Below are 26,958 nucleotides of genomic sequence, written 5' to 3'. Positions count from 1 at the left end.
GCATCCCAGCACAAGCTCTCTTATATATATATACGTTCGATACAGTGCTTTCGGTTCGGTACACATATGTATCGAACAATACAAAATGTTTAATTTATTTTATCAACTTTTCTTCTGACGATGCTGTCTGTGTTGAGAGCTCAGTGGATCTGCGTTCGACTACTCCGCCTAGGCTGCATTGTCGAGCGCAGATCCACTGAGCGCTAGAAATTATTTTGTTGTTTCTGCAACATTAAATTTAAAAACAGTACTTTTTTTTTTTTGCAAATCTCTTTTTATTAGCATTTTTTCCTTTTTAACAAACAGAAAGTACTTAAAGGACATTGTAGAGTAATCATAAAAAGTAAAAACAAAACAAAACAAGACAAAAAAATAAATAAATAAATAATAATAATTATAAAGACAAAAGGAGACAGTGGAGGAGTTACAGTGAGTAGGAGATTAGTTCAGTCACAGAAACCCCATTTCAAGTTAGAATTTAATTATAAAATAGAATAGAATTTAAGATTCCTATGTGAAACCAAAACCTTCATATTGAAAATTTGTAGAGATTAGGATGTTTGTCCACATAAAGGACAGTAATATCGGTTTCCGCCACTGAACCCCTCATACAAATTATATACAGGTCTAAAGATAAAGCACGCATATAATAAAAGGGTTACATCCATAAAAATCCAAAGAGGAATACTTGTCATTGTTGTTATACTTTCCAGATCAGAGCCAATTAAAAACTGTACTTTTTAGTTAAAATATATTAATAATAATTTTAATACATTTCAAGAATTTAAAGTAAAATTTGTTCACTTTGTCATTGAACACTCTGGAGTTCCATAGTTTATTGAGTCAGTCTTGAGTGCAATATAATTTTGGTGTATAGATATTTATAAACAATAACGAATCTTGAATATTCTGACCTCATTGCAGTGGACTCTATTTACAAAGCCAAATACTCCAGTGAGGAGAGGTTCACATTAATGAAATAACAGAATCACTGTATTATGACTGTGCAGCAAAATGTAACTGATGATGGTGTTTTGTAGTTTCTCTCACATAACACCATGACGCACTGAAGTAGATTATCTAATTATAGACAAACTAAATTAAACAGAGGAAAACTGTGTCACTGACATGACAAACTAGCTGCGTAGAGCTTAAGACTTAATATGTATCTTACCTAACTTCATAAACATGACACGCAAATTATGCTCGAACTTCCTGAACAGACACCCATTGATTTTAATCTACTGCTGCTACTTGCCTGTGTTTACATGTGTTGCCTGCGCTTGCTGCTCCGCTTCAATGGCCAGTGGATGCATCGACAGTAGACTCATCTATGAGACACTCATCTTGAAATACATACAAATTGTTCTGTAACTCTAATTTTCCTCTCTATTGAAACACTACTCAATTATCACTAAAGGTCACCAGTTAACATTCCAGGTAACCTGGAAATCTGTCCTCCGCACATTGGCCTAACTACTGATTAGGGGAATAGCAGGGATCATTCTTCTTTCTGCTATTTTTTGGTGCTTGAACTACTGATGTGATTAGCTGACATTAAGATCTGATAGTTTAACCTGGAATGTCTTCAGGAACGGTTCTCCAGGTTTGTTCAAGGACACTGAAAGCTCTTCTTTGGATATTGTTCCTTTTGTTCAATTTTCTCTTAAAATGATTCCACACTGCCTTAACAATGTTCCAGTAAGGCCAATCCATGGCTGACATTATTCCATTGTGCACTTCTAAGTATGCTTGGACAGGCGGTGTTTGGGATCACTATCATGGTGAAGATGGTGAATCAAAATCAGACGGCATTTGTCTGCATTCATATTTTCATCAACACCACTGGCTGAAATATAGCTCCAAACCATGACAGAGCCTCCACTGTGTTTTACAGATGGCTGGATATTAAAAGGAGAATGATTTGAATTTGGATTTATAATGACATAAGATGCGTTGCCACTGAATTTCCAGTTCTCGTGTAATTCTGTATACCTTCCTGTTTTCAATGGCTTCTTAAAGCCACCTTTCTACTGAGACCATTTCTAATGAGGCTTCAGTGAACAACAGTTGCATCAACTGAAGGGCCACATGTGTCAGGTTTTTGCTGTTCCACTGTACTGTACATTCCTGCAAGATTGAAGATGCATAATTACAGTTAAGTTGTTTTTTTTACACTCTTATAACTCTGCATTACATCAGATATTGTGGATTTTTTTTAACAATAATAAAAAAAATCTGAAGGCTGAGCCATCTTGACAGATCAGAACAATAACGGTGGATCTACAGTAATATTAAATAATTCATGGCCAATGCTGTCAAACAGCAGTGCTGACAGCATCACTCTCTTTCATAGCATAACATAAAACATACATTGCAGAATTTTCCACCAGGTTCTGTGACCACCAGAAGGCCAAAGTGCAGCTGTTTCCTCATTCACAGGGAGCCAGAACAAAAACACAGAAAATCATTCATCTGCGTCTTGTTGTGCCGACATGACAAGTGACATCACAGCCAGTGTTTCTGTTTATCTGGTCTCACTGTGCTCTTCTAAAGGCGTTCTGTTTTCTGTGTTTTAACTAATGTGACTGTGTTATTGTTGAAAACTTAATGTTAGTAAATATGTCTTGTTGCCAGCCATCAAAATGTTAAAATTATTTTTTAAAGACTTTTTACAACCAGGTTCATCAAAATCATGGACAATTAAAGCAATCAAAGCAAGGTGCAGTCTCCAGGCCCACACAGACGTCACTTACCTTAAGTCTCCCTGCAAGATCAACTTTTCTCCAGTCGCAACAAGAATTTTGAAAACATAAAAACATATGATAACCTCTTATTCCTATAGGGTATCATTAATGCCATCACTATAAATTAAAAAGGATGTTTCTCCTCATATATAAAGAGCATTTCTATATTCAAACGACAAGAGACGAGAAACAGAAAAAAAATGTTTGTCAGAAGCTTTCTACCGGTCAGATAGCAGCTCCACCATTTTTACGATTTTTTAACAATGTAATGTTTACTTACTGTGGAATTGTACTCAGTTGGAGTTCAGTCCCTGTCTAGACTTAAAGGCTCTCTGCCTTCCTTGTTAAGGAACTTTATTAAGGGGTTTAAAGTGACGTTAGCTAAGTACATCAAAAATAATCTGATTATCTGCAATGAAATTACAGGAAATCTCTAAACGTCTGCTTTGAGGAAAAAACATCATGATGACAAATAAATGAAATGTCTTCTCAAAAACAAAAATCACAATTCAGTTCCCCTAAATAACACCAGTTAATGTTATTGCATTTACTCTGTTGAACACAGGCAACAATATACAGAACTTTTTGTATATAGTTAGTAAAAAGATTAAGAGATTCAAGATCAAACTCATAGAAAGAAGGACTGAGAGAAAAAGGCAGAACAGCATGAACTACACAGGCACAGCAACATGCTAATAGCAGAGAGATGTCAAATATGACATGTGTATGTTTCTGATATTTTGATTCAAACTTAACAAAGCTATGGGCTGGCTTGGAGGATGACTTGTTTTAATGAACAAGTTAATGAGGTTGAAACTCCCACCAGGCTTTGATACTTCGGGAAAAGGATTAAGACCCCGACGATTTCAGAAATGGCACCTACTGGATTTAATTGGCCCCTTTTATGTCAAAAACTGTGAGCTTGTGATTTTGCCCCATCTGTTTGGGCTTGTTTAGGATCTATAATAAATTACAAAAATAAAGATTTATTGTTCAAATCACTGATTAAGTCTAATGCTATTTTCATCCCATAGCAGTCCACAGACAGAAGGGAAATAACAAACAAGAGACGGCTACAAGCCACAAACAGCTGTTTCCCTGGTGATTTTGAGCAATTGTCACAAATGCTGTGATTTAAATAAACGATGCTTTGTTTTCGATGCTTACTATCAATCTGGGTAGCTCGAATTTTCTTTCCAGCAAGGTAGTAGCTGCAATGCACTTCAAACAGTGCTTTCTCCAAATGTACAAATCGTTATTACGGCACTCGGCATCACCTGGTAATTGTCAGTGGCGTCCCCAAGGAGCCCACCAAAGGTGATGGCATTGGTGATGCAGCCTAAGTAGATGAAAAGCACAGCGGAGATGGACTGAATGTGGAACCCTTCGTAGAAATCACTAGGGAACCATGGCAATTTCCTCTTTATGTCCAAGTACAAACCCCCACAGAACCTGTTGCACAACAACAACCGACACAGTTGGTTAGGATGCTTCACACACTCCGCCTCTCAGCATGTCACAGTATTTTCTCTGAAGCAAGAAACCAGAGACTATATCCATGAATCACTTACACAGTGATTTGACATCTATACTTGTAGGCAGGAGAGGTCACTGCTTTCGCTTTTAAGTCTATTTTCTCCAAGTTTAAAAAGTCACTTCTGTGCTTTGACTTTGACAAAGTGTAAGCACTACTTACCACTGAAACCTACTCTCTCAGGCTATCATTGGCAAATTGGATTTGGATAAAGCCATATTTATCCTTTTATAGAACATTTTCTACTCTGAAACAAAACAAGACAAGGAATGTTCCATTTTCTTTGTTTCTTTCTTTTTGCAGGCACAGCTGAAACTGGCAATCCAATACTGTCCATTTTACATTAGTTTAACTTTTGTACCTACAGCCACGCTACTTATAAGGAAGTATCGGCATTTTTTTTAGGACAGGTGTGCTTAAATAACTTGCCCATTCTGCCAAATTTTGATAAGGCCATATTCAAATTCCCAGAGTCTGCTTGTGTTTAGTCTAAACCTCTCAGCAGTTTGCCACGCGGCCCGGGCTGCCTACCGTCCAGTGAATGCCAGCTCCTCTCCAAGCTCATGCTGAACTGGCATCTCCTCGTCTTCTGCCAGGCCTCCACCTCCGCCAGCTGTGCCGTTCATCTGTCCCAGCTCATTTAGGGAAAAGACTGACTTCCTGCAAAGGACACGTACATGCCACACATGTGAGCAAATATGAGATTTAAACTTTTTTCACATATATTTATTCACTCGAATGGTCTGTCTATAAGCTGTTTCAACCTTGCAAACTGGTACTTGCTGACTGAAAGGCACAATTTCACCCTTTCTTTCAGAGAACATTTTAATTTTCTGTAACTCGATATTTCAACCTAAAGGATTTTAGTATAGTTTGCAATTGCTCTTGGCACATCGCTCATTGTTCAACTACAGCTTTTTGACCTTTATATGTATTACTCAGGCGGTTAGACATCCCCAACCTTTTGTCAGCTGAGGGAACCTTCTTAGGCGGCTCAATGCGGATTTTGGGATCCCATTCCCCAGGTGGAAGCACAATCACTTCGTCCAGAAACTCATCTATTCCTGCAATAAGATCTTCCCGATCTCTTGCCTTGTAGGCTACGTCACTGAAGAGCTGGGAGGGAGGAAGACAGAGAAATAAAAGAAAAGGTTTTACGCTTTCTCTTGGTAATAGTAATAAGTATGTACTGCCCTAATAAGCTGTGTTTGCCTGTCACCTTTGATGGAGACATATTGAACATTGGTTGTTAAGGCTATATTGACATCTGTCCTCAGCTGGATTCAATTCAAGAATAACTGCCAGTCAGCCACTAATCATGCCCATAGAGATTAGTGTGCACAAGCATTATATGTTTCTAAATAAGGCTGTATCAACAACAGGGGGAAAAAAATCAAGCAGTGGTTCTAATTGGCAGTGAAAATGTTCTAATGGGCACTGGCCCCATTCAGAAATCTTTTACAAATAGTAGATGTGGTACTTTATTGATTTTCTCCATCTAACTACACTTCAAATAACTTGGTTTTGATCTGTAGAACAGTCATTAGATGCGTCAGAGCCCTTTTTCGCGGTGCTGCCATGTTTTTTGGTTGAGTTAAATCAAGCTAATGACTGCACAGGCTATTTTCTACATAGGACAGATGCTTTACAGTTAGTTGTTGGCACATACAGTAGTAAAACAACTTCAAGCAAAAGGACATTTTGCCATTAAGAAGATTACGAAAAATTAGCAATACAGTTTGACTGTAATGCTAATGTTATAGAGTCAATGAATGTGTGTATAACCAGCACTATTGACTCTGTGTAAGAGAACGCTAACATAAGCACAATGACTACATTAACATGCTTAAATCTAGCCGGTGCAGTGGTGTAAATGCTCACCGTCTTAGTTAAACATGCTAATGTTTAGCACCAATCAGAGGTTAATGCTAATGCTAGTTATTATTATTGAGTAAATTCAGTTCTTTACAGCAAATAATAATTATCAACTGCACAAACTGTTCTACTGAAAGGACAGGACATGGTCAAAGTCATCAAAGTTAAGCCTAATAACTGAACATGAGAGCCTGTAGGAGAGAAGCACGGCACTCAAAGAATCCTCAGTAGAAATCTGTTAATATGAGCCAATCATGCTATTGCAATGACGCATACATAGAGTTTCATGACAGCTGCAGCTGTGTGGTGGCAGAGCTGTGTACCCATAGGTGTGAATGTCCAATATCTTGACTGGTACTGTTAAGACATGTATTACTTAACAAATTAAGTTATAAAAATAATTGATGAAACAATTAGTTTAATAAAAAGTTTGGTTTTTTTTTTTACTAAAGTAGGAATTTGAATGTTTTTACTTAATGGAATATTGTCTGTATTACGGGAAGAGACTGACAGCTGCTGACCTAATCTTGGTTTTTGAACAGGTTTAAATAAAGCGTTACACATAAACATGTTCTGCTCTTAAATTTGACCAGCACTGCCTTGTCAGTGTGGCACTAGAGGAGAGATTGAACTCCTATTGAGATGCCACATAATAATTGTCAATACTCAATAATAGGTCAGCTTCATATTACCAGCCACAAACCTATAATCATGTTTTAATTGTGGATGGAAAATGTGCTTCTTTTGCACTCGGACTCTTTTAAAATAACAGCCTGTCACTTCCTTACTGTTTGTATCTGCTATTAAAATGACACACAGTAACTTAGTGACACAACACAGAATAACAGCTCAAACTGTTTTCAGGGAAGAGAATACTGCTGCCATTAGAAAACAATTAACGACTCATTATCCAAATAGAAACCCCACTTATAGCTGATGCTTAACAATCAACATCACTTCCAGACGTACTCCAAACATAATGCTGGACATGCCAGTGAACGCTGAACATGTCCTTTAAAGGAACTGTGAAGAATCTTTATATTTATCTTTGCTCAGGTTTCCTGAGAAATGTCAGCGTCAGATTGTCAAGTCTAATGAAGAACGCATGCTATGGAAGGATTTTAACACACAGTGACAGGCACTTACATCATCCACCATTAGAGTTGCTATTGCTCTGCCGATCTCATTATAGGACTTGGCCTTTCCTTGGGGCCCCAGCAGAATAAACAGAAATCTGTAGAGTGAGGAAACAAATGTGAGGTATGTTCTGGGACTGCAGATGTTTGTTGTTGGTTGGCGGGCAATGACATATTGTAGGGATTTTTACCTGGTGGGAACAGGGACCTCTGTTAGACCTCCTAGAGTTGTAGCTTGGGCCAGGCGAACAAACGCCACAAAAGGTTTGTTGAGGAAGTCTACCTCGCCCACTAAGACATTGGAAGCCTCCGCGTCTCTGGGGATCTTCTTCATGAATTTATTTTTCAACTACAGAAAAAAGGGAGAACGCAGTCCAGCATTATCGTGTCGGCATGGTAGAATATGTGTAATTCCTACATGTTATAGACTTTGCTCTGAGGTATTCATATTTCATTTTACATGTTTAATTGTTTTGTTTTTGCATCTTGTGGCAATCTTCAATTTCCTATACGTATTACTGTCGCGCTCTCATAGTTTAAACTGAACATACAGAAAATAAACTTCTTACAAAATCATTTATGTAACTTTAAAAAATGTATTAGTCTTCTATTCTCTCATGTATGACACCAAATTGAAAATAATATAATAATACTGAACCAGCTGTTTAAGTTTATCTTATAAAGTCATTTTTCAGTTAGGAGGATGTTAAGACAAAGACTGCTGTAACTGAGACGTGTGCTTTTATTGTGACGGTGTTGGTAGGTGTAGTGATTGGATCTACCTACAGGGATCATTAAAGTTTCATTCTGTCATTACAGTCTCTCAAAACCCGGCAGATTAGCCCAGGAGGACGTTTTTTAAATGCAATCCTGTGTAGTTAAGTGGGCATAAAATCCTTAAAGAAATGCACACAAACAATCAGAGAGGGAAAACAATTGCCTGTGACCCGAAATGGTGAACCAGTCTGACCTGTTTGATTACATCTAAAGGTGTGGCAGGAAATTGGACTGATGCACAATAACACAGAGTAGTGGAGAGCCTTTTCAACAACACATAACCCGAATCTGTGGCTCCACGTGAGAGCAAAGCACGTGGACTGATGGACCGACAGTGAAATCCATCTTTTTCTCAGTGCCAGCTCAATATCGACACAGAAAATGTGGCACACACAAGCGCAAATACACACTGTAACAAAATGAACAATCGCTTGTCCGTTGTCACATGCGACCGATGTAGACCTCAAAATAGAATTTGAACAGCTAGCCAAACGATAAGTAGAGCCCTCGGAACCGGACAACCAGTGCTGGCCCCCCTGCCGACTGTCACAGACAAATTTTGTGGCCCACATAGCACCCTTTAAATTCTCATTCATTTCTTTTTTTTTTTTTACACGATCCCTCCCAGTGAATGACACATAATCTGACTTGTCAGTTACAAAGCCCTGTAGCCTAATTCAAGTCAAGTCAAGTCAAGTCAACTTTATTTGTCAATTCTGCCACATGTACAGGACATACACAGAATAGAAATTGCGTTACTCTCAAACCCTAGTGATTAGAAAAATGCAAATAAAATAATTAAAAAGTAAAAATTTAAATAAATACAATACAATTTTACGTATAACAAAAAAAAGCTATGCAATATACAATATACAATATTCAAGTAAGAAGGCATAGTGGTGCAAAATAGGCAAATAGTGCAAATGGGGATTTAGTAGTGTACGGTAAGAGATAGTGTAACAACAAAGTCTTATGAGGTCCAATGCTTAAGCAGTCCAATGCTCCACAAAGTGACTGGAGCAGGCCAGTGAGTGCGTCAGAGAGTGAGTGTGTGTGTGTGTGTGACAGAGTTCAGTGAGACCGTGGTGGAGAAGAGGGGAGAGGGGGGCAGAATCGGGAGGGAGTTTAGCTTCCTGACAGCCTGATGGATGAAGCTGTCCTTCAGTCTGCTGGTCCTGGCCTGGAGACTCCGCAGTCTCCTCCCTGACGGCAGCAGCTTGAAGAAGCTTTGCATTGGGTGCGTGGGATCAGCCGCTATGCAAAGGGCTTTTTTAGTGAGACGGGTGCTGTAAATGTCCTGGAGGGAGGGGAGAGAGACACCAATGATCCTCTCTGCAGCTCTCACTATGCGTTGGAGGGTTCTATGGCAGGACGCATTGCAGGCTCCAAACCACACAGTGATGCAGCTCGACAGGATGCTCTCGATGGTGCCTCTGTAGAAAGTGTACATGATGGGGGCTGGAGCTCCTGCTCTTCTTAGTTTGCGGAGAAAGAAGAGACGCTGCTGTGATTTCTTGGCCAGTGCTGTGGTGTTGTACGTCCAGGAGAGATCCTCTGTGATGTGCACACCCAAGAACTTGGTGCTGCTCACTCTCTCCACAGACGCTCCGTCAATGGTCAGAGGAGCATGTTGGGTGTGCATTCTCCTGAAGTCCACAACAATCTCCTTCGTCTTCTCCACATTCAGAGAGAGATTGTTGTCAGCACACCACGTGGCCAGGCGTCTCACCTCACTTCTGTAGTCGGTCTCATCCCTGTTGCTAATGAGACCCACCACCGTTGTGTCGTCCGCAAACTTGATGAAGAGGTTGGAGCTGTGTGATGGAGTGCAGTCATGGGTCAGCAGAGTGAAGAGGAGCGACAAATTGAAGCGACATCAGCACGCCTTTGCAGCGGCACTGGCATGCGTCACCAGGTTTAACTCCCATTACTGCATCAGCTTCACTAATGAGTGAGTTATGTGTTTGCACACTCTCTCTGTCACTTGATGTCACCTCAGCGAGCAGGTGCAATGAAAAATTGATGAGCGATGAAGAAACAGCAATTCAATACAATGAAATGCCTTACTGGTAGGCAATCTGTCCAATCATGAAAGGCAACAGAGTGGAAATAAATGTATCCTCCAGAGATTCCCTCAGTGCAGGCAGATAGACATTTGCCAGTAGAAAAGACAGGAACATGAATTTGGACATTGTCAGGATCAAACCAAAGCCACACAACTATAAAACACACTTTTAAAAAGCCTTACGCATGTGAAGGCTGTATCCCTGACATACTGAATGTAATGAGCTGGTTTCAGTAATAACTCACCTGGTCTGTGCTTGGAGTGTCCGCAATATCATTCATACTCCTGCTCTGGGCGTGACCTGCGAGGTTGGGACAGTTATACAGTTATTACTCTTTATATCCACCTACTTGGAATCATTTCAGGCCTGAAATTGATAACTGGCACATAAATTCTATGAGATAAAGCTATTGGGTAAATCTTCACAGTCTAATGCACTACAGATGCCATAAAGTCTTATTTTATGATGTTCATGCATTTTGGAAGTAAGGACAGAAAGTATGTTTTTAGTTTTGTCACAGTTAGTGGTGAGGTTGTAAAGGCTGTAGTATATTGTATATAGTATAGAGCAGGGGTGGCCAGCTCTAGGCCTCGAGAGACGGTGTCCTGCAGGTTTTAGATAACACCCTGGGTCAACACACCTGAATCAAATAATTAGTTCATTACCAGGCCTCTGGAGAACTTCAAAAAATGTTGAGGAGATAATGTAGCCATTTAAATCAGCTGTGATGGATCAAGGACACATCTAAAACCTGCAGGACACCGGCTCTCGAGTCCTGGAGTTGGCCACCTCTGGTATAGAGTGTATTGCAAAGTTGTAGATCATTGTAATGTATTTGGAGATCATCATTTTAAATCAGGAAACAGTTTGTCTTTTGTATTTTTTGTTCTTTTGGTGCTACTTTTCCCATTTCCTTCACTTTCAGTTTAACCACACTGGGTGTAACTTGTAGGATGATGTAAGTCTTGGAAATCAATCTTTAAAAAATCAAAAGTATTTTATGATATATATATATATATATATATATATATATATATATATATATATATTGAATACTTCAGCAGCCATAATTCTTGTCATTAGAGGTGGGAATCCAGGGGCTCAATACTATTACGATATACATTCACTACACTGAAGGATAATTATCTATGGTGCACTATGTGATATCCATGTAACTGAAAAAGTAAAAATACCTCTAAAAATCCAAAAAGCTGTCATTTATTGACAGTACTTTTGTGTCAGCATGTGTGTGCATTTTACTGATCAATGAAATAATGCGTCATTTCAGTTCATTGCTTTCTGACCTGCTTTCCCCTCCTGTCCACCATTTTCCCCATCATCTCAGTTTCATCTACACTATATTGTCAATCTCATTCTCTTATGAATGCCACCATATGATGTCATTGTCACGGCGGGGTGCGCCGATAAGTTTAGTTTACAGGACCCAGAAGCAGACACTGAAAGACACTGAAAGACGCTGAAATGAAAACTAAGAAAACTGTGAACACTCAGAAACTAAAGAACTAAGAAACTCAGTGAAAATACTATGACAAAACTATGAACACTGAGTAAACTATGACAAAACACTATGGGGATGCAAACAGACAACCTGACAACGAAACATAGAAAACAGAGGACTTAAATACACACATGAGGTGATCAGGGGAAGTCGAGACACATGAGGAAACAGCTGACAAGGATGAACATAACCATGCACAGGAAATGTAAACTCAAACACAATGACATGAAAACTGGACTTTCAAAATAAACAGGAGAACACGATGAGGCAGACCAAACAACATTGACACATGAGACATGAAACACAAAGGGCAGGTGGGACCAAAACCCAGGGAAAGGGGAAATGAGGGGATCCAATAACAGCACTAAGGCTGAACCACTTAGGGGTTTTTTGGGAGCTAGATGAGCTAAACCCAAACGATAAATGGCAAAACATGAAGCCTCAAGTTCTAACTAATAATACAAAACAAGAACTTAACATTTCCCCATAAATAAACAATATATCATGAACTCAAAATGCTGGGTCACAGACCCAGCCCATGACAGTCATGAAGTAGTCACTCTTAATGTCTATTTTTTCCCGTCCTTATTTATGCTCAAGAATCACTAAAGAGCAAATTTTCCATGTGTTAGAATGAAAATCCAGAATTAGGAGAGATGGCTTTGACAAATCAGTATCCTCTGAGTACATAAATGTGCTCAGAGGATACTGATTGGTCTGTAAATATGAGCTAACAATCTGAGCTTGGTGTCCTGAATTTATTTATTCAGTCTTCACATATGCAGAAATGTTAAACAGCAATCTACAAGTGAAACTATAATGTGTTATTTGGAGATTGTAGGATGATACAATTATGGTTATATAGGCTTTGACTCTTCACAGTGCTCTTAAAACAAGGAAAAATATAATGACTTTTATTTTGAAAAAACATCAACCGGCTTCACAAGCCAAAACCTGACACTCACGCAGGCGGCCATAGTTGGCTGCTGGCTGCTGCTTTATTCGGAGGTCCTCTGTGGACCTGTTGAAGTTGGCCATTTGCCCCGGACCTGTTCCACCTCGGGGTCCAACATTCCGATCTGCCATGGGAAGGGAAGCAGGAAGAGAAACACAACAGAATCAGTGATTGGAGGTGATGCTTTATGATTTCTTGAACACCATGTGTCCTGTCTTGATGATATGTGAAAATGCTACAGTGGTAATTAACTCATCAAACATTAATACGTCCCCTGTGGAGGATATGAGCCTTGTTGACTCAAGAGTGTTCATTCATTCAGTGAGTGAGTTAAATATATGCATAATTCATTTCTCAGTAGCATCAAAATTACATGTCAGCCCAGAATGAAGCCAAGCCTCCTGACCCAGTATGAACCTTCCAGATCCCTCAGGTCATCTGGATCCGGTCTTTTATCAGTTCCCAGAGTCAGAACCAGACACGGAGAAGCTGCATTCAGCTTTTATGCTCCTTATATCTGGAACAAACTCCCAGAAAGCCTCAGATCAGCTGAAACACTCAGTTCATTTAAATCTAGGTTGAAGACTCACCTGTTCTCAGCTGCATTTGAATAAAGAACCAAATCCACACTTTTAAGCTTAAATTTCAAAACTAACATTTTAACTACTGATTTTATCTATTGTTCTGATTTTACCTGTTTTGATTTTATATAGTTTTGTTTGTTTGTTTGTTAATTAGTTAGTTAGTTAGTTTGCTTGTTTTAATCAATTTTAAATCATGCTTTTTATTTGTTTTTGTTTCTAATGTCTCTGTAAAGCACTTTGAATCACATTGTTGTTGAATTGTGCTATACAAATAAACTTGCCTTGCCTTGCCCTTGCCAACGACAAAGAAAAAGAATTGCTATAATTAGGGATTCACAGTGTTGTTTCATGTGATGGCATTTCATAATGCTAGCTCTCCAACAATGTGTTTAATATTATCAGTCAGGGGAAACTCAAGCTGATGTAATACTTTGGCAGGTCAACTACCTGTTATCCTGTAGACTAGGAATGAGCAATCAATTTTCCCAATGAGCCACAATTATGGCCAAATTATAACATCTACTCTTACTAGTAGTCGTTTATAATGAGATAAAATTAACACTGAGCAGAAATGAGTTCAGCTTACTGCTGCGCCTCTCCCCAACAGTCTCGGTTCATCATGTGGTCCCTTGAGAAAGTTAATCACCCACCCCTGCTATACTTAGAATATTGGTCTCTCATGGATTATTCACACAGAGCTACACAGGGCAGGTCAATCTGTGTCACAAGTTGGGTCACTCACTGGTAGAAGAGCTGGACTTGCCAATGTCAGCTAAGGAACGGTGGATCGGTTTCTTGGTCTGGTGTCGATGCTTCCTCAGCAGGACAAAACTGATCTTTTCTCTGAGATCATGAGATATCATGCCTTCCTCTATCTGTCTCTCAATGATGTCATCTAGAAAAGAGACACAAAATTTCACATCTTAAGAGTTCCTAACTGGAAGTTAGAGTTGAAAAATAATAAGTAAATACTTCAGCCTACTCCTTTTCAAACAAATAATGGAATGATATTTTGTAATGATTGTGAAGGCACATGTTTGAAATGTTTGAAATAAAAATGAACTGAACTGAACTGAACTGAACTGAAAAAGAGTTTCATAACACTGACTGTAGTCTGCTATCGTGTAATATAATGAATGCTTTGTATATACTGATGATAAGTATAAATTTCTGTGTAAATTATACGTCTATGGTTCTGTTATGCTGTCTACATCCACATCTAAAATGGTCTAACTTGTTATTTGAAATGGCAACTTGTTGTTCAGTGTAAAAAAATGACGCAGTCTCATTTGCCCCTGAGACTGGCTCATGCCACTTAGGAACAACGGGTTGTGCTTGTGCCTATCAAAGTGGTATGACTGTACACTATTATCATTTGCATGTTCTCTTAGGAGTCTGACCAGTGGCCACCAAACAACTATTAGTTGTTTGGTAAAATTTTAAGCATGATTGCCAGCAGAAATGTACTCTTATTACCATATGGCCATGTTTTAAATCTATCATTTGAGCTTTATAAACAGTAAGGAAATGTTTAATTGTCAATAAAAAAGCTATTTATAGTTACACAAAAAGCTTACTATAATGTGACTCCTTATGGTGGGCTTCTACATGGTAGTCATGCACGCACAAGTGAATTTTGCGAATGAGTGACCAAAAGAAATTGGCTCTTAATTAACAAGACGTCAGCTTCTGTGCCACCCAAATTAAACCAATGGTCTCAGCCTGATCAACCCTATAAAAATTGTCTGACTCTGCAGTTGCATAAAAGTTCAATTAAATGAACAGCAGGATGCTTTTTATCATAGTGAGAGAAAGGCTGACAGCTATTGTGCATGAACAAGGAGATCAAATTAATTAAAGATTATATTCATACAAAGCAGAAGACAAGAACGAATTAGTTAAAATCATTCACCGTTTGCTCATTTTAAAAATCACAGTGTGCTAAAAAGCACACAAACCTGCTGCATTTGAGCTCTAGACAGAAAACCCAGATATATTAATAGCACCTTGGAAGGAAGTGAAGTAATCATTTCAGAACAAGATCAAATCACATTTGAAGAGGACAGGACAGCACAATGGACCAGCGCCACTGTGATTCAGGGTCAAGTGTGCTACTGCCTTCACCACCACTGACAAGACATTTTTATCTATCTGTGTGGGTAATTTAAGGTTATGTCTTGGGGAATACAGAGATAAAATATTGTGAAATGACACAAGGACAGCTTAAAATGAATTTGTATGAGACGCAAAATAAAAAGTGGTGTCATGTGAATTTGTTGTCTTCTGTTGGTCCAGATCACACAAATTGATACAAGAAGAAAGATTTTGGCCAGTAATGTGTTTAAAATTTCAGAAACACACCAACTGTTCTCTTTAACACAGAAAATGGTAAAGAAAAAATATTCAGGAAACTACGATTTCTATGCTGTACTGTGCAATAATCTTGAGTGGGCACTTCTTTACATTTTGCTTCAGAGAAGCCAGACTGTTTTACTTGGTTACTTCTTCCTTTAATTTTAAAATTGTCTTGGGCAATAGTTCTCTGTTTTTTCCCTTCAACCATTGTCTGCTTTTTCACTCATTTTCAGCCCAGTCTATGTATCTGACCATTTTAACAAGAATGTTTTTTTTCTTAGCTAAGTCATCTAACACTTAATTTTGAATTCAGGCATAAAAAAGACTTCACTAATAGTTAGGTAACAGACCTAACTCAAGGGATGAATCTATGTTTGTTACTAGCAGCCTGTCACTATTTGTTTGTTCCCATTTCTTTGGTTGAATTTATGAAAAATTCCAAAGCTAAAACAGTTTGACAGGCATAAAATCCAATTTTTGCAAACACAAGGTGAATCCCAAAGAGCTATTAGCTGAAAACATTGTATATATAATAAATATTTGATATTTATTAGCTTTATTACAGTATTTATTCATTTATAGATTATTCTTCTATAAATATATAAAATAAGAAGTTACAGGCCAAAACAACTATCTACAACAGAGCTGAACAGTATCTAAAGTCATGTCCTGAACAAATTGCAATAAATCCAACAAAGACCTGACACAGGAGACACTCAGCTGATAGATCTGCAATTCACTGAAGCTTTATCAGAAATGGTCTCAGTGGAAGGGTGATTGACAAGAAGCCATTTTTAACAAATAGAAACAGGGAATAAAGGCTGAGGTATGTCAAGTTACATAAGAAAAATGCAATTTAAAAAAATTCTGTTTCAATAAGGAACAATAATAAATGTTTAAACATTCATTATTGTGAAGCATTAACATTGTGGAGGGTCTGTCAGCAAAACTGATGGAATTACAATTAATCAGATTATGATCCACTATGCTATGCTACCTAGAAAGGATGTGATTAGCAGCTGCTTCATTTTCCAGCATGACAATGATCCCCAACACACTGCCAATGCAGTAAAGGCATACTTGAACACAAAAAGACACAACAGAACTTCCTCAGAGTCCTCAACATTACTGAAGCAGTGTGGAATCATCATGACATGTAATGAAACAAAATGCAGCCAACATCCAAAGAGCTTTGGAGTCTACTTCACGAAGCCTGGAGAACTATTCCCGGAGAATACTTAGAGAAAAGAAAGCTTATCTAAATTCAGGCTATGTAGAAGGATAAAGGTACATCTATACTATACAAAATCGTTAAAAATATCAATAACCATCTACAACAAACTACTACTGAGAAAAATGTGACCTGGTTTTGAATATCGGAGCACCACTTTTAAAACAATCTTATCAATCACTTGACCAGCGAGTGGAAAATTAAGGAAATATAAAAAGATCTGATATGTGCTAGAAAATGTTCCTGCAGTTTATTAAGCATTGATTTTTACTGAGAACTGGCAAACAATACATTTACTCATTGATTTTTGTCTTGTCTTTAACTGTATTTTTTTATACTTTATTGACTCCATACTAATGCATTTGTAGCTATACTTTGAGCTTTTGGATATGCAAAAGGGAAAGATGAAAAAGGTCATGATGCAGGGTTATTCATAAAGCAAGGGAAAATGATAAAGCAATTTACAGCTGTAGGTAATGTTACTGTGGCACTAGTTTGTGCTAAAATAATAGTTAAAGGAAGTTATCGGGTGTCAGTATCAACACCAATCTGTTAGTGACTAAGATGGTCATAAGAAGGCTTTCGCCAACCGGTCAGGAAATACACATTTAATGACTGGTGGTTGCCAGGAAATCACTGACCCGTGTCTGGACCTGTGCGTTTGGGGATTAAGCAATTGATCTTACAGGAACTGGCATCAACCTTTACCAACCACATGCCAACTAGTCATGTAATAAATATTTTTTTCTTCCTAACCAGTGGTTGCCAGATGGTTGCAGACCAGTCTCTAGTCTCTAACTCACTTGCCATCACATACATGTGAGTAGTTGTGTGACTGCAAAACCTCAATAAAGAGGGTGTCTATAGAGGGTTAACTAATATATATTTTACAAAAATGTAATAGCAGAGAAAGCCAGGTATAGGTGTTAAAATGAATCACCAATCAGTTTGTTTAGCAAAAGCAACTCAAACAATGTTTCATTTTATAAAGTACAGCTGTTTCATAACTTACTAAAATTACATACTGATATTTTGATATACTTCTATTATTCACGTATTATTAATGTATTTGTTGTTTTATTACTTATGTGGAAATGGAGTATAATATATTTAGCTAACATGATTGTTAGCTTAATTATGTTAGCTAAATGGTTACAAATATAAAATATGTTGCAAAACCCCCCAAAACATAAAAAATACCAAATAGCTAAAGAGCTGCTAGGCTTGCAGCGCACTTATTGAAAACAGTGAATTCTGACTGCTTATTCACACATAAAGACGTGCAGTTATAAATGTGAATATCTCACCAACTATTTGAGGCAGCGAGTAGCCGTCCAAATCCAGCAGCACTGTTCCTGTCTGGAGACATGTCCTGAGCTCAAAAAGACTGTGCAGGGACAGTGTGGACACATGGGGTTTACTCCACCTTTCCCCTCCCTCCTCTACCTTTTCCTCGAACTTCACCCACCTAAAGGCAGCAAGAACATGCAGAGAGACAGAATAGGTGAGAATACAATTTACCTACAATTTCATGTCTGGGGTGCTGATTAATGGTTAATGCAGAGACTAGTGTTCAAATCCTACTTGAGGCCAATTACTACATGACATTACTCTGGTTTTTCCCCAGCGTTCCTGTCTTCTCTCCACCATCAAATAACAACAAAAGGCTAAAAAAGCCCAAAACAATTATTAAAAAGAAAGAAAGAAAGAAAGAAAGAAAGAAAAGAAAGAAAACTCAACAGGGCCACTGCTTAGTATATGTCATTGGTTTTTGCAAGTTATTTTCATTTAGCAGGAGTCTCTCGGAGCAGTACTAACTACTTAAGTAATAATCAGTACTGAGCAACATCACTATCCTAGATCCAAGCCTCTATTTGCTTAACGCTGTTATTAGTGCTATAAATTTATAGAACACCATTAGTCTGATTTTTTAGCAGCTCACACCGTACACTTCATTACAAGGGCTCATGGTGTCCTTGATAACAATATTTTACTGCCTTAATTAGCATAATCATTTCTGATGAGTTACCGTATTTAAGATATGTCGCTCTGATTAGCATACTCTTTTCAGATATGCTGACCTAATATTGAAATGCTTTTTAACATTTAATAGGTAGAGCAGTAGTACTACCAATTACAGATACCAGTTTCTTTTTGGTGACTCTATAATGTAATTTTGAGAAGTTGAAATTCTAATTGAATGTGATTCTAAGCAGAATGCAAATACAGCAAGATGACTTCTGTGAATATTCTAATTAGTACATAAAATTCCCATTCCTTATTGTTAGCAATACTTCTTCCCTGTCCAGATTAGTTCTTTCTGTATCTTGCCCCACATGAGACCTAAAAGCAGCTTCAATCATCATAGATCAGCGGTCCCCAACCCCCGGGCCACGGACCGGTACCCGTTCGTGAGTCGTTTGGTACCGGGCTGCGAGACTTGAGACTCGGGTGTGAAATTTATGGTTTTCAGGGTTTTTATCGGTTTTTAGCGTTATTTTGTTATCGTTTTTTTCATTAACTCGGTTTTCCTGGGTCTTTTCACGTGTGTTATGAATAAATCTTCTTTTTTCGGTCCCGGTACTCGTTTTATTTTGTTGTATTTATCCGCAACACATTAAAGGCCGGTCCGTGAAAATATTGTCGGGCACAAACTTGTCCGTGGCGCAAAAAGGTTGGGGACCGCTGTCATAGATGATCTGAGAAGCATGTAAAGGTGTGTTTGGGCTGAGATTTAACAAGGACTCTAAAAAATGATCTTTTATTTGTTTGTGATTGTGAGTCGATGCACAGCAGACTACTGGTTAAACAGGAGACACAAACAGGTTACTGGCTGCTGGTTTCCTCCCAGATATAACTGAATGAATTTAAAAACCATATGTCAATCATGATCATGTTATAGCTTCATTCTGGGACATATGAAATACAAAAATTAAGGCTGTTTTGTAAATCTTGATCATATTAAGTTTTTTTAAAAAAGGATAAATACTTAGGGTATGCTCATTGGTTTCACCACTAGAATCTCCTTGTCACAAAGTTCTTCTAAAACCAAAATCTTGAGGCGTCAAAATAGGACATCACATATCAACAGTTGATGTCACCGTAGCTAAATCCATGTTTCACACAGTGTTCCAGACTAACACGACTGCATTTTTGCTATTTGTAGCCACTGAACTGGAGAATCTCTTCTTTGACATTTATTCACTACAGCACATTTAAATTTGGTCTGTGACATTTGTGCAAGATTTGCAATGCAAAGATATTAAGATTTTGACTTTTGTGTTGAACACTGCTGCCATAATATTGGAGTAACATAAAAAATAAGTTGTTATAACATAAACGTTCCCATATATTCATTGCAACCATATATGATTGATAAGTCACGACCTAATCAAGCATATATGGAAACTACATGCTTCCAGTCCATGAAATTTCCATAGTGTGCTCTAACCATGATACACAGACTCATGCACTAGATGTTCTCTAACAACAGATAGTGGACAATGGAAGTGATATATAACTCCTTTGTCTAATGCAAACCTGCAGTAAAAACTCCTAAGAGCCTGGTCTTGCATAAAGGTGCACAGGCCCAATCATGCTTTACTTTACTGATGATTTACCTGACACCTTAGCAAGCACAATTTAGAAAGCACAATATGCAATTTAAACCACCTCCATGAACAAGAACGGCAATTTTATGCGAACCCAGAGAGCTGTGTTCAAGAAGGTAAATTCAATCATGATTTCAACATATTTTCTTTTCCAGTTTTCTAATTTTGAAATGTTGTTCCTCTGAAATTCCATCCCAACAAAATTCTAGTGCTGAATACACTTTAAACAAGCTATAAACCATGCAGCTGGAAAATTGTCCTTCATTTTATGTCGCAGTCGCTTTTTTTTTTTTTTTTTACAAGAAGACATTCTAAACCAGCCAACCAGGAAAAGCACACAATTTGTTTTATATTTTCCCTCTGTTGTCTGTTTGAGTGTCATCCACCTGGCAGACTCCTTCCACTCTAGCTCGTCTCCTTCTCTCTGTAGAGTGTCCATCTCAGTGAAGAGCGTTGGTGTCGGCATGTCATCGTCTTCATTTAGGATGTAACGTAGCCGCTCTGCCGCTGGAGACACTTGATGGAAGGAAAGGATGTTTTCGACATTATTAGAATTTGTATTTGCTTTAAAATACCCGAGGATCTTGCAAAAAATTCACCTAAAACATGCGACCGTTGCTTTACAGATTTTTTTTTTGTACCTTTGTTTTGTCTTCATTAAATCTGCTACACAAAGCGAGTTTGTGTGGCTGATTTCTTTACAGCAAAATGACCATCCATAAAAACATGGCATCATTTACAAAAGTAGAACCCTCCATTTAGACTTGCTTTTGTAATCACTTGTTTTACAGTCAAGTTACTGGTTTCAGCTAATACTTAATTACAATCTTTTCCATATTGTCAGTTTCTCTTCCACTGCAGCTACAATAGTGCATTTCCTTAGTAGTTGAATCAAACACTGAAATTGACATTTCAATCTGTAAAGTGCAACCAAAGTTTTCACTTTAAATATTTTAATTGTCACCATATTTTGAGCATAATCATTCTGTTATTTTCATCTGCTGTCCCAGCAGTAATGACTGTCATACTGAAGCCTGGATCACTCAGTGCTGCCTGATTACAGTTAGTCATTCACAACTCTACTGTGCTTCCAATCCATTGTATCATTGTATCTGCAGGGAGATTGAGCAGGACTCTGTGTTCATGCGTGGGGTTTTGGGGTAATGAGTTGCCAGCTGTGAATAGGGCTGCAAACCTATAGACTGTAATTAAAATCAACAAGCTTTGTCTTTTAAACTACCATTGATCAATATTATTGAAGTTTCTATTGATAACTACTACATTTGACTTAAATATCTTTCGGCAGTTTTTTTTCTGAATGGCATGCGATTGTGAAATCAATACTGTAAAATCAAAGAATGCATTCTACCCTCCAACATTTGCTGTTTGATGTAGAGTACGACTTCCTTAATTCTAAGTAATGGATTACTATTTTCTCTCATTGTTTTGTTGTACGTCTTTGTCCATGTTCTTGTCCTCCAGCTGACCACCATGTACAGAGGTGGCACGTGGATTCCAAAAGGTTGTGTTGATGTAAGCATACAATCAAGGCAAAGTAAACACCTCTGCTGCCTTTCCACTGATGGCACCATACTGATTTAAGAGAGTGGGCAACTTTCCTGGAAAAAGTTTTGAAAGCCACAACAGCAGTGTTCTGCCAAACTACTTATTACTCAAACCTGAAACAGAAGGTAGCCACTCTCAGGCTGTGTCTCGGACTCCTGCTGTTCTTTGTTAAAAATGCTGGGAGGAAGCAATATGAAAGGCTATTTTTAAATGTTCAAATAAAAGACACCAATGTGCAGAAAATGAGTTATATATATGAGACGTAACTAAAGCAATTTCTGAAAGAGCACATGAAATTGTTGCACATGAAAGGCTCAGAGAGAGCTGGAGGAGCAGACTGTTATTTCAGCAACAAGGAGCACTCTGGCTTTTCAGGAGTGCTTCTCCTATTAAGCTGGGTCAACTTAAAAGATTAAAAAACAATAAAAACAAAAGGAAAAAAAGGATTGCAACCTGACGACATACAATTGCAAACTGATAGCAGACTGACTCCATGTTATTGTTACATTGTTATAGCCTTCTTGAGACCTGAGGTCACTTTGTAAGTGGCAGCTGATTGTGAATGGTCACAGACCTGGCCTCAGCTTTGAAGCAGTCATTAAAAAAATGAATAGTTCATTGCACATGTTTGCAATGAACGACAATCGGTAATCACTATTTCCCTAGTGGGACTGTAGCATAAGGAAACCTCCAATAAACTTCATGTTTCATGTTAAAAATGTGTTTCTTCAGTGCAAAGGTGACATCAAAGTATGTCACAATGACAACAACAGTCTTGTTTCCCATGATTTAATAAAGCTGTCTCACAAAGGGTGAAAAATGTCGTTTTCATTGATTGGTTAGAGCTGCCTAGAATCATTAAACATCTGACATGAAATTAGTAGACTCCAGCCCTCAACAGAAGAGTTCAGGCTCTTTCTCTTTCAGTGTGACAAAAGCACCTTTCCAGACTGGTGTTTGACAGACAAGACATGTCACAAGTCATGTCATGTCTCTCACCGCTGACTTACTTGTACGGTTGATGTCTTGGAGACTTTGCTCTGCTGAATCCATGAGTCCCTCCTCCATATCTATCTCTGTGTACTGATCATGCTCCTGGTGTCTGTGGTGGCTGTAATGTCTGTCTCTATCCATATCACTACCCTCTTGACTAGAACGCCTTCGCCTGCGTTTACGTCGATATCTTCGAGCTACTGGCACACCAATGTAGATGGACTGATGATCTGTGGACAAATATATACAGTTCTTGGTCATAGATTGGAGAGTTCCAGATATACAGAAGGTGGCAATAATTTTTAAGAACAGGTGTCATTTAGAACAGATTTCTGTAACACAGGCGGTTGCAGTGAATGCTAAATGAACAGCTCTGAATTGGTTGACTGACAGCCAGCAACACTGGCAGATTACCTAATGAGATTTTTCATTAATCCCTCATACTCAGGAGTGTTTTAATGAATGTTAAACTACTATAACGAACAGAATAAATTATGTTTCGCAGCTCTTGTGTGGTTATTAACAACTGCAGCATGTTGCGATTTGTCACTGTTGACACAGAAATAAAGAAAATTAGGCCTATTGACAGTCACAGTCTCGTAGCTTGGCTTGCACAACCTCCATTTTGCAGCAAAATCCTGGATGATGTGAGTTTGATCATCTGCTGGCAATTTGAATAGTGCTGTAAAACTAATTGCACTAACTGCACACACAACTCCAGATGGAATTACTAAACTACAGGGAGACACAAGCCAATATTTGATGTTTGGATAAAGAACCTGCCGAGCTGCTGCTTAGTGTAAAGCTACACAAACATGCATACAACAACTCCCCAAAGACCCCCCAAAATACACACACACACACACACTGCTCATTTGCAGCACATTAACAACAGTCACCCACACAGGCTCTCAGAAAAAATTAAAAAGAAATTGAAAATTAGAAGTTAGTGTGATCTGTCATGGTAACATAAAAATCTAAAATGGGTAGAATGGCTTTCCCATTTTTATAAGCTCATGGGGCCAGTGTGTGATAGATCCAATACATGGATAGCACACAGGTACACACACACTCACCCTCCTCATCCTCGTAGCGAAGGTGAGAGACTCCCATCCCTCGGTCTCCATGCTCCATCCTGCTAAAGAGGAAGAGAGAGTGACAAGACACTCTAGGCAGACTGTGTGTGTTTGCTGTGTAATGCACAGTGTAAAAGTGCGCACATATTTATCTCTCGGGTTCCCTTTTTTAATCGAAACCTAAGATGGCACTGTCCCCTCTGTACATATGTGCACGTGTGTATGTTGGCTGTTGCTCCATATCTGAGAACGAAGCCTGCGGCAGCAGCCGAAGCCGCTCCTGTTCACTGACCTGCTTATTGAGTCACTGTGCGGATCAATGGCAAAATAATTAAAGGGTGGCCAAGTCGATAGAATAGAGCATAATTAAAATAAATGAGAGGGTAACACACGTGGCATTGGATGCCACCAGCTGAGCTTAAAGGCAGCTTGTTCCTGTTGGTGGGTGTTGAGGGTGGGCTTTCCTTTATACATTGATGGTATTATTTAAAGTACTCCAGTTGCAGGCTGTGAATGAAATTCAGTAATTACAGAATAATTACAGTTTTCAGCTTCACGGTCAACATTTGTTTGAGGAAACCAATCGGAGATCTCTGTCCAGAAGAGCGCAGTCCTAGGAACAGCTAAGATACTGCGCAGGACCCTCAAGCTCCCAGGCCTCTGGTAGAGGACCTGAGCTTGAAGGATTGACCGCCCACAGGGGCGAGTAGGGAATTTTTATAGTTACAATGTAACAATGTAACTTAATATGAACTTAATATGAAGGCATTGCCCCATTCTTCAGTTTCCTTAAGCTCAATGGAGCAAAGGCTCTTTCAGCATCAACAGATACGTTTGCTGGGTTAATAATATGTTAATATTTTTTTACAGCTGAAAAGAAAACTATTATTAAATAGTATTACTGGTTAAATGTAAAAAATAAAGTAAAATCTACTATCCTAGGAACCTAAACATTAGAGCTGATGCTGTATTAAGACAGCCATAATTACAATTTAAAGTTGAAATAATCAGAAATTTCTAAAGAGAGGGTTGGACGAAGGGAGTTGTGGAAATAAATAGATATTTCTATCCCCCCCCATCAAAGCCCCAATCACCAGATGAGAATGGGCATGTGCTTCTTCATCACTAAAACTAAGCTGTTGATGATGTTCGGTTTCCCTCAGTATTCAAAGCCCAGAGGTCTATACCCTCTGCTTAACTCATTATCCAGTGAAGGAATATTATTGATTATTTGTCCAGTGATGGCACAACTATCTTGCTTATTCAAGGTTTAATAGGAAACATACTTATGTATATATTATTCTAGTCATAATAGAGAGTAAAATTAAATAATCTTTCTTGACTGCTTACTGAAAAGGTACTCAGAGCACACATGTATCTACCGGGACTTTGTCCATGACTTAAACCAGACTTCTTGTCCTCAAAAGACAAATACAAATACCTGAAATTAGATTTACATAAATTTAGATTCCTGTTTTACTGTTTTTTTTTAGATTACCAAAATGTAAGACCGTTAATTGGCAGCAAATGAATAACAAAAAAGGCAAACAAACCAAAAACATCAACGATGAACGTAATCATGCATTTTTTAGTGTTTGTCACAGACGTTTCTGTTTTACACACATCTGATTTCTACAGCAATATTTCTTTGAATGGGAATTTGCAGATAATGCCTCATTTCACATAGAACTCTTGAAATACAATCCGCCCTGAGGGATGAGTGGTGTAAAGTGGCTGGTGGAGGGTGGGGTTTAGCCAGGCAGAGCCCGCTTGAGTTGCTGCTGTGAATGTTTATAGCGCTGGCTTCCTGCCTCTGTAATTAGCGCTGTCACATCAGTGTCCTTCACACCCAGTGGGCAGATGGAGCGAGAGCTGCAGGCGCAACACTCGCTCCCCCCACCAGCTGATCGATAGGCTCTCCCTGCTTCCAAACACCCCATGTCACTTGATAGAGACATGAAACATACTCGTACATAAGCGTGCACATGGGACAGAGTGCTCTGCCAAGTCTCTGTAGGCCAAATTTGGATTTGGTTCAATAAGCGTTGATCTTTTGATTGCGGTGGAATAATGTATCTGGTCCAGTGAACTTAATCTGGAGGAAATTGAGGAAACTGGAAAAATAATTTTGAAAGTGACAGTTTTTCACTTCAGTGACAAGTGTTTAATTACTTTTAATGAGGAAAAAGGTAGTATGATTTCACTGACATAACTGCAGTCTCTAATTTGTTACACATCAGTACATTCACAAGCAAAAGATAAACATTAAGAAACAGGCACATACAGTACACACCAGTCACTCACACGTTGAATTCTTGCTTTGCTCATTAACATTGTAAGTATGATTTCTAATATCGGGGAGTGTGTGTTAAATTTGTGCCTATAGATCAATTGAGACGGGATCCGAGTACTTTGGATAAGTGGGGCTCATTAGTGCCTCAGCAAGCTTAAAGAATGATTCCACATGTCATTAGCTTGTTTTTCAAAGACTGTTTATGAAACTTTATTTCCCTTTAGAACAGACCAGTGTCTTGTGGGAATAAAGCAAAAATGTTTTAAGAGCCACTGATCACACACTACTCGTGTGACTTCCTTAGACATGATCAAAACTGTCACACAGAGCTGAAGATGACAGAATTCTAGTTTCAGATACCACAGTTCTCCAAACTCCCCACATTACTGACACTGCTGGTTTAATTTACATATGTTAGGCCTGGAGCCAAGGATGGGAAAAACAGAGACTAAATGTCATCTGTGACTCAATAGGCTGAGAAAATGACACAGTACTGCTCAGGCAACAAGATAAATCAATGGTGGGTAAAGAGAAAAGAAAAACAACAACAACAAGAATAGTAAGAAAAGTAAGTAATATAGTAAGAAAAAACATACTAAAGCCTACCTGGGTTAGTTGTCAGCTGGAGTAAGCAAAAGAA

At 38.5% G+C, this 26,958-nt stretch overlaps 1 protein-coding gene across 3 annotated transcripts in view; it reads right to left on the bottom strand.

Annotated features, from left to right (window-relative positions):
* slc4a5a (solute carrier family 4 member 5a) overlaps window positions 1-24,083 on the bottom strand; it is a 37,186-nt gene extending 13,103 nt beyond the window's left edge. For all 3 annotated transcript variants that reach the window (XM_085367088.1, XM_085367089.1, XM_085367090.1), the window contains exons 1-12: window positions 24,026-24,083; window positions 22,967-23,179; window positions 20,777-20,906; window positions 18,087-18,247; window positions 13,936-14,088; window positions 12,620-12,733; window positions 10,380-10,435; window positions 7,484-7,641; window positions 7,303-7,390; window positions 5,243-5,397; window positions 4,813-4,941; window positions 4,025-4,199 (exon numbers count right to left, since the gene is read on the bottom strand). In XM_085367088.1, coding sequence (XP_085223214.1) covers window positions 4,025-4,199; window positions 4,813-4,941; window positions 5,243-5,397; window positions 7,303-7,390; window positions 7,484-7,641; window positions 10,380-10,435; window positions 12,620-12,733; window positions 13,936-14,088; window positions 18,087-18,247; window positions 20,777-20,906; window positions 22,967-23,179; window positions 24,026-24,083 — 1,590 coding nt within the window. The remainder of the gene's footprint in view (window positions 1-4,024; window positions 4,200-4,812; window positions 4,942-5,242; window positions 5,398-7,302; window positions 7,391-7,483; window positions 7,642-10,379; window positions 10,436-12,619; window positions 12,734-13,935; window positions 14,089-18,086; window positions 18,248-20,776; window positions 20,907-22,966; window positions 23,180-24,025) is intronic.
* Window positions 24,084-26,958: the final 2,875 nt, after the last annotated feature.

This window comes from Diplotaxodon limnothrissa, linkage group LG12, assembly GCF_057381915.1.
Source record: "Diplotaxodon limnothrissa isolate DT_005_m linkage group LG12, D_limnothrissa_male_GT1.1, whole genome shotgun sequence".
Taxonomy (NCBI): domain Eukaryota; kingdom Metazoa; phylum Chordata; class Actinopteri; order Cichliformes; family Cichlidae; genus Diplotaxodon; species Diplotaxodon limnothrissa.
Note: the sequence above shows the minus strand (reverse complement) of the source record. Positions and strands in the feature narration are given on the sequence as shown.